General features: G+C 42.0%; 1 protein-coding gene across 1 annotated transcript in view; it reads right to left on the bottom strand.

The window, feature by feature from the left end:
* FBN1 (fibrillin 1) overlaps positions 1-12,502 on the bottom strand; it is a 147,490-nt gene that overhangs the window by 127,341 nt on the left and 7,647 nt on the right. Inside the window, exons 2-3 of the mRNA XM_017805157.1 lie at positions 5,646-5,728; positions 4,647-4,745 (exon numbers count right to left, since the gene is read on the bottom strand). Coding sequence (XP_017660646.1) covers positions 4,647-4,745; positions 5,646-5,728 — 182 coding nt within the window. The remainder of the gene's footprint in view (positions 1-4,646; positions 4,746-5,645; positions 5,729-12,502) is intronic.

The raw sequence follows: 12,502 nt of genomic DNA, 5'->3' as shown, positions 1-12,502 counted from the left end.
TAATGTCAGTGGAGATATTCCGGTAAATGAAACAACCTGTTCCAAGATATCACATTGACAGAGACGCAGGGAAAAAGCACAGGAATTACTATAAGGCTGGTAAATCAGTGCATATACCTTTGCCTTAGCATGCACAGGAAATGTTAACATTCATAAATTATTGCTTTTAATCAATTATCGCTCTTTTTCACATCCAATTTGTAAACAGTCTGCACTGGAAATGTCTGAAGTCAAAACAGGAATAACTTTAGGAACACAGCTTTATAACCCTGCAATAGAGCCAGAGAGACCAAACATATCCACACAGGCTTTGTGTGTGGGCAATAGTTGTGCTTTTTATCAAAGTGAAACAACAAGCTCTCCACTTAAGCACAACAGTTCCTGACTTCTAAAACAAACACTGGGCAAAAGTGAGTAAAGCCTTCATCACACCCGGAGCGCTACCACAACCACAGACGCTCACAAAACGTGCAGGAGCTCACCAGGCAGACGAAAGGTAACACCGTCTACTCTGCGATCCCAAACTAAGGAACACGAGGTGCGAGGGTCTGTATTCCTGAGGTGGGAGAAGCGCTGGAGCCGCTGGCCCAGCACCCCGGGCCGAGGGCGCGGCAGGGCAGCCAGCGGGCACCGCAGGAGAGGCGGCCTCTCGCCTCCGTGCCACTGCCGAGGAAACGCTCCCAGCCCCGGCCGTGCATGACGCAGGGCTTTCCCTGCCAGGAGCTGTAAACAAGGAATGACGGCCTCATCGCATCCCAGATGCTCAGCGTGCTTTCTCTGTCGAGTGACTGACTCAGGAGAGAGATGGCAGCCAGCGCCAGGACGGGACGCGGGCCTGCAGCCCTGCACGGGGTACAGAGAAAACCCGCAGCAGCCTCAAAAACTCTGGAAACATTCAAAATTCAAGACCTTACACCACCTCTGACAGCAGCAGAATATAAGGGAAGGAGCTGAGCTCTAGGTTTTACTGCCATTGAGTGGACACCTCCCATAGCACCCGAGAAGTGGGGTCCGGGGGTGCAGAGCCAAGGCCCAGGCTCAGCCCCCACTGTGGGCAGTCTCTGAGGAAGACTCTGAGTGGGAAGTCTCTGAGCTGTTCAGTCCTCAGCTGTGCCTCTGATGCTGTGGCAGGGGAGCGGAGCAGGCCCTGCTGTGCAGTCAGGCAGCTGTAAGGAGCTTGCTGGAGCACACAGACACTTGTCTCCACAAGCTGCCACTCCCAGCACCCACCACAGCTCCTGCTGCCTCTGTCACAGCTCCCTTCCTTCAGAGACAGCCCCATCAGCAAACACCTCCTCTCTTTCAGCCAGCCTAAGCCATTCTGACCACACTTGCTGGAAGCAAAACCAGTGGCTGAGCTCAGAGACACACCTGACCCATAACCCTGGGGGCAGCAAAGGGTGTCTGATGCCGTAGGAGACACCATCCTCCTGGTTCACCCCCTGCTCCCACTGCTCCAAACGTGGCAGGATCATAGAGCACGAATGCAGCACAAACAGGGGCCCAGCTGCAGCCCCAACACACAGCAGCCATGGCCCGGGCAGTTTGGGGGGCAGCAGAAAAGCCACCACCACGGAGCTGGCATAGCACGGAGTGTGGGACATGTCCTGCAGTATGGAGTGTGGGACACCTCCGTTGGACATCTCCCACAGCAAAGAGTGTGGGACATCTCTCACAGCTGCTCCTGTGCAGCATCAGAGCACCCACAGAGCCGGGGAGGGGGGCCCTCCACACTTGGCAATCTTATCTCCAAGAATGCTGTAAAGCTTACCCAAAAATTCACTACTTACACAGAAATAACCACTACTCAGCCAGCAAGTTTACTGATGTCACTAAAATCCCTGCTGAGAAAACCACCAGCTGATCTTTTCAACCACAAATCAGATTCCTAAAGCTGACTCGTAACCAGAAAAGTCCCAACAACTGACCTGTATGAGAATCAAACTTGGAGGCTTTGTTTTGCTCTCCAATCCACATGCTTCCCAATCTGCATTAAATATTTGATATCAACAGATAACCAGTCTATAAGTCACTGTTAATTTACTGTCAATGGGTGTACCTGCTATAAAACCTGTGCCAAGTACTGATTCTTTAAATACTAAAGACACACGTAGCTTAAAATATCCAAAGGATGCCTGAGATGCATCTCATAGATCAGAAGTTATACATTTAATTCTGAGAAATCATGGCATTTTATTCATACTTATGCTTTTTATTTTAAATGTGAAAAATTTGTATCATTTACATTTTATTTTTTCATTATTTTAATCAGAGTTTTCTTCTCATTTGTTAAAATACATAATTAATATAAGCTTTCATGAATGCACATTCTGAAAAAAAATTAACTGTTACCAAAGGCAGTTGACAGTAACCATTTGATGTCAAACAGTATATTTTGGTTTTATGTTTACTTTGTTTCCTAATAGCAGATCTAAGTCATTGTGGTCTATTGTGTAAATATGTATTCATGGATTTTGTCTACAGTGCCAACAAAGCAAATGACTTACATAAAGTATGCTCTGTAAGTATTAATGATGTGCTGGATCATAAAAAATATTACACAAGAGTGCACAGAAGCAGTGGAGTCTTTTCTCTCTATTGCTTAAGGACATTTTTGCTTTTAGAACTGGTATGTTTTAATAAACAAAAGAGATGTAACCACATACATAAAATGTATCTTAATTTATTGCAGAAATTGAACAAGATATAAACCGTACCTATTATAAGCCAACTGCTAAGTCTATTTGTAAAATGTTAAGCAACACTTAAAAGTGGGAAAACCAGTGTAGCAATGTAAGGAAAATAATGTCAGCACTGAGTAAGATTTATGATTAGTAGAATATTCATACCTAGAAGTAAATTAGCTATGTCACACAGGCTTAAGACGCTGCTTGATTAAAAACTGCAGTTAAGTCCTGCACCCATTTATCTGTGCTCCTCCAATGAAGGCTAAAACTATGGAGATCAATTGTAGAATATTTCAGAGAAGGAACCACAAGAAGAACTGTGACTTTACTCATACTTTATTTTTCTTTTAAGTCTCGACTCATAAAATACTTCAGTGTGGCCAAATTAAAAAGTTAGGTAATACTAAGGCCCACTCATTCCTGCTTTTTACAAAGGTACCAAAACATGTAGCAGATGTAGGGATATATCTCTGCTTCTGTACCCAAAGGGTACTTGGGAGAAGGTCATACTTTCCTTTACTGGCTTACAAAACTAAGGCATATGCACCCAGTAAAGCAGTAGCTGCAAACCCAGGCACGAACACACCACCACACATGTTTCTGCAGCATTTTGCACCCATTCTTCCTTCCACTACTCTTTGAGAACTCCATAGCTCCATACCCTCCTCATGCTGGCCTCTCCCTAACAGACATCCACAGGAGCCTGAGAAGGGGGTTGAACTACAAAGTACAATATTTACCATTTCAGTACATGCCATTCCATTACATTCTACAGTTGTTTTTGTTTTTTCCACTGGTATTGGATAAAAAGGATGCTAAAACCACAAGCTGAAATGGTCAGTTATGCGGTAAAACTCTTATCAACCAGGAAAGCAAAAAAAAAGGGCAAGGTAAAAAATACAGATGCAAAGCAGACCACACATTGAGTCTCATAAGATATTCAGAACTAAAAAGATTACCATTTAGCATAATATTACAGACCTCAGCTGAGTGCATCCCCCACTGACTTCAGTTAATATGTTGTTCAGATAATTAAAGGGTATTTGTGGGAACCAGTTTCCCCCAAAATTCTTCCCAGAAACTTCACATTTCATATAAAAATCAAAATCTTCTATATTCTAAGAGACAAGCACCACACTCTAATGAGAATACAGAGTAAGTACTTTACAGGTGGTATCTCAGATATGAACAGATATTATCCCAAGCAAAATCCTACTTTATATCAAATACTTAACTCATGTTAAGCCGTTGAGTTCTCTGGTTCACTGAATGAATTTAATTTTACTTATTTTTCCCTGGATTTGGGGAACCTTCCTTGAAAATCTGAAATCCAAACATTTCTGGGAAAAGTCATCTCTCTGAAAAGTTTCATTTTCAGAGCATCTTTTTTTTTTCTGATGAAAAGTGTTCCACTTAAAAGCCTTGACCAGCTCTGTACCTCTAGTACCTACAGAAGTAAGATGAGATTCAAAAGGTGTGAACTGAGCCTGGCAAGGAAATGTAAGGCCTATGTAAGTAAGACAGAGCACAGTGTCTGCCTTATAACCCTCGAAATCAGAGGAGAATTACAAAGCATGTCAAGTTCAGCCAGTTGTCAAGAATCATCCCTCATTACAACTTTTGTGCTGTATACAAGAGCAAGTCTACTGTTGAATAGAGGTAAGGCATTTTGCAGAAAGCAAGGAAGACTGGAATTAGTGTTACAAAGTGCCAAATGAAAATAGCTTCCAATAAGACTAATTTGGTTTCGATTTGGCAAAGAAAGTGTCTCCAATAGCTGGTCTGTGAGTCACTCTTCAGTTTCATCATAGGAGACTACACTTTCCTTCCTGTGGTAAAAGTATGTCTGGTGACTCAGAGGTTATTTGTCTTAAATATTGACCACTGAACTATTTTACATACCTTAGTAGCTTCACAGACTCAAAAGAGCAATATCAAAGACACAGAAGAAATACTTACTTGATTTTGAACCACAGGAGGGGGCTATCTGACCATTTGGGCATGTGCACATGTTTGGTCTAGAGCAAAATCCATCCCCACAGGAATGTCTGCAGATTGCTATAAAGAAAACATAAATGCCTTTAAAATATGTTTCAAAAACCCCAAACACATAAAAAAACACCTGATAGAAAATTCAGTACCATAACAGAAATACAGACAAACTCATTAAATTGCATACAACAGATCCCAAAACAGTTCCTCCTGTTCGTCTGCATCTTTACAGGGGACAGCTAAAACCTAGACCTTCACTATCTGCTATGAAAAGGTCTGGGAACATGCCACAGGCCACAGTAGATATAGGGAGATTTCCTTGGAAAACTGAAACTGTTGTCCATTTTAGCAGACTAATCTTGGAGGAAGGATGGCACTGAGGCAGCATTACAATGCTTCCTTTATTTCTGCACCAGACACACAATAATTCCCAGCTGACAGCACGTTGCCTCAGTATCTCTGGAGAGTCTTATCAGCCTTAGGCAAAGTGCCTTTAGGAGTTATTTCTGGTATGCTGTTCTGTTACACACGAGTATGGACACAGCACCATGATGCATGTATATTTATATCCCTACATATATATTTCAGGGATACGGTCCAAACAAGCAGAGAAAATGTACTTGTTGGCCCAACGCTGTTGCCTCCTTCCCTTTACTTAAATAGATTAACATATTCCACAGCTACTCACTCCCAAGAGTTCACACACCCCTTGGAACCCTTTACCATAGACTTAAACAGAACATGTGGATAAGATTAATCCTTTGTTAAATACTGGTATCACATCACTGCATTGTAGCCCACAAAACTTTGTAAATTGGCTTAATATATTTAAAATGGTAAAGAAATGTACAGCTGCTATTGAAAACATATAGCAACACATTTCAGTTCTGGTATACAATTAAAAATACCCTGACACAGAGGGACAAAGATAAACCTCAGTCATAACACATAACTAGATTAACTTACGGACTATGCATTGGTTTCCACCAGGTAAAGTTTTCCATCCAGGGCAACAGTAGGCATTGTAACGTGATCCACATACATTTGGCCTGGGAAAAAAAAGGATGAAGTCTTATTTTTACCCAGCAATATGTTGGAAAAGTAGAGGCATAAAATCAGAAAAAGTAAATCACTGCAATATACATTTCAATAATTACATTTAGAATGTTGTACGTTTTTAGCAGAACTGTATGCCTGTGGCTGGGGTTTTTAGGTAACATACACTTTTACAAATTGAAGATTACATTACAAACACAAAATCAAATCAGTAACATCTGAACAACAGCAAGAGAATGGGCAAACCTTGTCTCATATCACCCCATATCTGAAGAATTAACCATACAGGTTTTTGAGCAAAACTAACATTTAAATATAAAATAAGGAATCATATCCATCGTCATTAATGAGCACAGAGAAAATCTAGTGCTCTTTGAGTGGTAATTTTTAATTTTGCTTTCTCTTCTTTTCTCTAAAGCACTATTACTGCTCTCTGTTTTGTCCATGAGCAAAACTACGTATGTATGATTGAAACATGCCAACCAGAACATTAGCCAAAAAAAAGAGTCAAAATGTGTAAATTACTAACTACCAAAAAAATCAAGGATGTGGGTATATGTAGAGCGACAGGATCCTGTGAAATGGGTATGAAAGGTCTACTGCCCTCCTTAAATGATGGATCCACAGGACTTTTTCTTTCCAACCCTTTCCTCTCATACACATTTACCCCGTCAAATAACTTTATCACTAGAGTTTACAATGAAAGCTGACAGGACATTACACTATTCCTATCATGATTTTATTGGTAAAAATTGAAAAGTTGAAGTTATTCTATGCCCCTCACAGATAATAGATATTTTAAATCTATCTTGTCCTATTTATTTAATGCATCTATTCCATGCAAATAAAGATGGTAAAAATAGCTTCAAAAATGGCAACGTGTGCCTTCTTTTGTTTTATGTCTAATAATCTTACCGGAGGAAAATTTTACAACCTCTATTAATATTGTGAGCAATTACCAATAGATTAATGCAGCTAGAGCTAGCTATAAACTTCCTAGAAACTGCTTTATTGAAATATCGTATACAGATTAGAGACAGATTTAAGTGTTTGCTGTTTCAGGAAGGGTTTTCTATTATTATTTTGTCTTTAGTCTTTCAGAAAGTTCTTCATTCCCAGTAATGCAATGTCTAAGTAAACAATCGTTACTTCATATGGTGAGGCAACTTAAGACAAACAATCTCAATACATACAAACATTTCTTTATGCACATTTTCTAATTAACAAATTTTTTATACTGTATTTATTTAGGGATATGCATTGCTAATGCAGTTTCAGGTATTCTGATTGCACCAATTGCTGTGACACTTACTCTTTCGAATTACATGTTTGGCCAGAAACTACTTAAGTCAAAGCAAGCACTGCCATTACCTTCCTCTGGTTCTGGATAATTACAAAGTGGTAACTGAGGTGAATGTGAGCAACACAACTGGACTTGTTACAGGGCCCTTTTCTCTTCCTGCAACCAGTGTTAGAGACTCAAAGTCTTATTCATTTAATTCCAATGTATTCAGTTTTAGTAATGTCAGCTACTTCCCTGCAGGGCTATAACCATGTAACTTTCCTAGAGTTCCCTGTTCATCAATGCCAAATGTTGCTCCATGATCATCTGCCAAGTAAGACTGGCAAGCAGACAAGTGAGATTGCTTTTCACCTTCTCCAGTCAGAAGAAATAATAGAACTCATTAAGACAGACAGAGTGGGTTTGTTGCTACCTGTTACAACCTACGGGCATAAACCACTCATTTCCCATTCCGGTTGGGGAGAATCTATAAAGGGCTGACCATAAAGTGATGTTTACATACTCTGTCAAATTTCAGTCTCAGCAAGTACATGGCTTTGGGGACCATCTGGTCCATGTTAAGAGCCAGGAGCAGATTTCTGTGTCACAGAGAAACCCGGTTTTAGAAATCCGTTTCCAAAATGGGACTCCGGAAAACCCAGATGTGCCAGCAACCATGAAGTCAGAGACCCTGAGAGCCTTGAAGCTGTCCACAGGGTAAGCTAAGCCATACACCCAAGAGGCTCCAACTCGGATGCAGTGGGCTTAGCTTTGAAAAAAAAAATTTTTAAGAAGTCATCAAACTGTACTTTCATGGAACAATTTGAGCCCGACAAGTGCATTTTCCAGTGGAACACTTTTTCGTCAGAAAGCTGCTGTTTAGCTTATAAAAGAAACCTATATTAAAGTCTGAATGCCACTCTTTTGAGATGGAGGGAGTGTTCTGAATTTGTGCACATTTGTAAAATGTCTTTGAAAATAATTAATTTTGAAGGTTATATTCATTGATATTTATGAGGTGATCAGACACTATAGCAATAAATCCCCATAAATAAATAAAGTATTCAAGGCAATAACAATTTACCTCATGTAAAGTCATGGAAACCATCAATCAAATTGTCAAGGTTCTATCGTGGTACTTACTTTAAACAGTTACCCACTGTTGTGTTAAATAGAGCATATTTTCCTGCTGATACTATAAGCTATAAATACTAAAGAAGTATTTTATATTCTTATAAAACCGTTTTTCTGAACAGCACTACAAACTGAGTTCTGTTATAAAACCTGATTTGGAATGGTAAAATAAGCAAAAATGCATCTATTCACCCTCAAACCACCTATATCACCTTCCTTTCACTCCAAAGCCCAGAGGAGGGAGAGAACATCTCAGAACAAAGCTGTTCCCTCTGCAATTTAAAAAAAGACAAGTCTTTCACTTCATTTTAGAGTCACTTAATTAACTTGTAAAGTATAAAAGGATTTCTTTAATGGTATGGTGCTGAGACAGGATGGTTGATGCCCAGAGTTTCATCAAAGATGTCCAAAGTAAACAAGAAACTATGTCTTTGATTAATGATACACAAGTACAAATTCAGTAGCAAAGTGAGTTGAGCAATTATCAAAAGACATTAGTCATCAACTAGAAAAATCTTAGAACAGCAGAGAGAAAAAAGTTCATCTGGAAATTGTGATAACTAACACCTGAGAGTGATAGGTTTGCATAGATACTGGCGGCATGTGTGTGCACAAGATATTCTTCTTCAGAAACAAGCACAGGGAACCAACACCCCCATTACAAAGTAAAGCCTTGTCTGTCCTATCCCCACTTGTGGGGATGGAGCCTGGGCAGAACTGCAGCATCAGCGACTTCAGAGGGACACCCGTGGTCCTGCCCCAGGTCAGCACTGTGGGGCAGCACAGCTGCCTGTCACACCTCCTCAAATAAAGGGTCTCTTTTCTCCATGGGGCAACACGGACATCATCTCACAGAAAGGACCAGCCAGGTCTGTCCCTCCCTTGCTACTCCTGCTTCCAATGCCCTGTCTCAGCAAGGATGCCTGGCTGCCCGGCTCTCCCAAACTGCACACCATTACCCAGACACTGGGGGTGGATTTGTGGAGCAGGCACACAAACACAAAATGATGAGAAGCAAATCATGCTAAGTTTGGCAGAGCCTTCTTATCAGATGTAATGAGGCAGCGAGGGTACGTGACAGCCAGAGAAGGGAGGGAGATGTTCAAAAGCCCTGTGTGAAGCTGGCAGCAGAGAACACCCCCAGCCCAGGAATGGTGGGGGCATCTCTGGCATTGTGACTGTCCCCTCCAGGGTCCCGGCAGAGACACAGTCAGGGCCCCGTGCTGCAGCCTGCCAGGGGGGCCTGCTAATTCTGCACATCCCCACTCTGCCCTGCCTGTGACCCCTCAAGGAAATTACAGCCCTCTCCCGAAGAAAGCATGCCCATCTGCAGCTCCCATGGGAGGAAGAGTTTCTGGCACTGCTGTGAGCGAAGCTTCAGGCTGAAATTTTGTCAGTAGCACTGCCATGCACCGGCCAATGCTGGCGTAATCCGGGCTGAATCAAACCCAAAGCACAGGTCTCAAATAAATTAGACAGAGACCAGACAGAGTGGGCAAAGAGCAGCTGAGTGAGTAAGAGAGACAGCTGATCACCAGCTAGAGCTGAGCTGAGATGCAGGCATAGTGGGAATGGTTTCTAATCATTCCCTCAATGTACTTTTCCTCTCCCTAGAAAAACACACAGCTATTCTTTCTTGCAAGAAAACGTTTCATGAACAACACCTATTAATTATTTTGCTGCAGTGGCTACCATATGTTTAACATAATGTAGGGACCCAGTCTTCTGGTAGAAGAGATGCAATTTAAAGCAATATCATCAGCCAACGATTATTTTTAGAGAAGCCTTTGCCTATTTTTCTTCTTATGTGGGTAACTCTGGTACCTGCTAAAACTGTACACAGAACTATTTGCTGATCATTTCCACATAAAATAGGAGTGATGCTTCCATGTCTGCACTGGGAGTTAAAAAGAATGACAAACTGCACCAGAAAAAATGGGGGGCTTGTCTTAGAAATGTGGTTGTCTAAGTCTGAGGATAACCAAAGTATTAAGAAATAGTAGCTAAGGCTCCAGAACATGAAATGGAATCCTTTATTAGTAGCTTTCAAGAGACACAAAATCAGATGTAAATACCTTTTGTTGTAAAACAGCTTAGGTACCTACCTGAACTTCTCAGTGTTTCAGAGTAAATACTAAATACACGGAGTGACTGAGCTCTGCTGGCTCCACTGGAGCTTTACTCAGCTTTCCCACATAACCAAGAACTTCCATCATCAGAGACGCTTTAGTGGCCACAGCCACGAGCAACCTGATTTAAGTTCACCCTGCTCTAAGCGAGGGTTAGACCACATGGCCTTCCAAGATCCCTCCTCACCTAAATGACAGAAGTCAGGTTCTTCATGCACAAATTAGAGGTCAATATCTAAAGCATCTCCTTCAGCTGCGCTGGCGCCTACCCTGTCCTCCGAGGAGCAGCAGAGCTGCAAGCAAAGCAGAAGCAGGAAGGGAAGATCTGCTTCCCAATGGGATGCAGCAGCCAACAGCTACAGCACGTGATGGGCAGCTGTCCCAAGCCACCTGCAGCCCTGACACACATCACTCTGCACCAAGAGCCCAGGGAAGATGCCTGGTTGTGCTTTGAACTCACTGCTTTCACTGAATACATTCACAAACTGAGAAACTTAACTGTGGATGGGATAGAACTAAAATCACAGGCACACATCTGCATTTAACATGCATAGGCCCCATTTCCAGGCACCCCAAATAGTTTAAACAGGGATTGCTTTTCTGTTGTTTAGCTAAATATTATAAAAATGGGATGTTTTTTATCACTGTGCCCTTTTTCTTCATGCAGTGAAGATTACTAAGAGAACTCTTGAAGCCATCTATTTCAATCACATAAAAGGAAAATCTAGGAAACAATGCTAGATTCTGGAACAAACACAAAATTTAGCTTCTGTTATCCTTTCAAGAATAAGCACGCATTTTTAAGCAAAATATGTTTTTTATATACAAAGGATTGCATCTGACATACTCATTTTTGCACTGCAATAAGTGAGCCTGTGCCATGCAGAGAGCCTAATATGATAACTATTTCTCACTCTGACAGTAAGGATACCGCTGTCCCAGAATCCTGGCTCAGTCCAACTGAAAAAATAACACGCTAAGCAGCTCTACGGGTATCTTTGGCTCCAGCCTATGTGCAAGTCAAGAGTTCAAAATGACATGCAAGTTTCCTGCAGCAACACTGAACACTTTTCTAACCCCAACCTCCATCACACACTGTGACAGCTAAATACAGCAATCCAACAACAGCATTTGACATTAAGTGAATTCTTCCGCACTTGCTCTGGAAATCTGACCATGTCTTTTGCAGGGACACGCTCATCTAACCTGACAGCCAGGCATTGTTCTCATTCATAGCCAGGGACAGACGCGTTTCTGGCATGTATTCCTTCATTGTTCCACTTGAGAATGTCAACGGGTCCAGTTCAAAACCCAGTCTACATGGCTGGGTAAGACACATAAAGTACAAGTATGCCACCAAAAGAAACTATCTGCTGGGCCAGACAAGTACAGAGGGAAAGCAGGAGAGATCTGTCAGGTGCTTTCTTAAACAAATAAACACACACACACACACACAAAAAAAAGTATTTTCAGAGGACAAGAAATCATAGCCTTTTCTACCCTGGTAGCACTAAACAGCATCCCATAGGAAATGGATGTAACTGTGGGCAAGGACAATGCTTAGCTCCTTAGCTCTCCAGATGTCACTTCCAACAGGGTAACAGGGAAAGACCACTTCCCATCTCCAGCTCTACTTCCCACACTCACCACGTAGATGCTAATGGCTATCAATAGAGGCAAACCTCTAACAATTTCCCAAGGGAAAACACAGAGGAGAGCTCAGGATTTCTGCCAGTCTGCACTGTGCACCAAGATGAGCAGCAGCACAACTGGCCAGCCAAAGCCAGGGCTAACCAGCCCCTTGTTGAGGATTTCCTGGAGGCTGTGGGATGTGCTGGTGCCACCCGCCATTCCCACCATGAAGGAAACACAATCCTTTAGGAAGCCTCATAAACCTGACCCTTCCATCAGTACTTGTCAGTGAACGCCCTGAGGTGCTAAGCAATGCTATTAACTTGTGTGTTAAGTGCTCTCCCTTAGGCTACTGGAAGATTTATTTTAGGTAATATATCAGTGTTTCTCCTCCTCCCTTGACTACACACTGTAACCTACCCTCTGCCTTTCTTCTTGCTGGGACAGTGATTCCACGTTTTCAAAAGGTCCATTACCTGCATCTCTGCCATAAGGAAACAGGAAAACCCTGTTGATACCGACCCCTCTCTTTTAGTTCACCTTTGTCCCTAGCAGACACTGGTAATTTACTCTGTATACAAGGAAGAGAA

This window comes from Lepidothrix coronata, unplaced genomic scaffold, assembly GCF_001604755.1.
Source record: "Lepidothrix coronata isolate B3197 unplaced genomic scaffold, Lepidothrix_coronata-1.0 Scaffold11, whole genome shotgun sequence".
Taxonomy (NCBI): domain Eukaryota; kingdom Metazoa; phylum Chordata; class Aves; order Passeriformes; family Pipridae; genus Lepidothrix; species Lepidothrix coronata.
The sequence above is the reverse complement of the archived record's forward strand: the minus strand, read 5'-3'. Positions and strand labels throughout refer to the sequence as shown.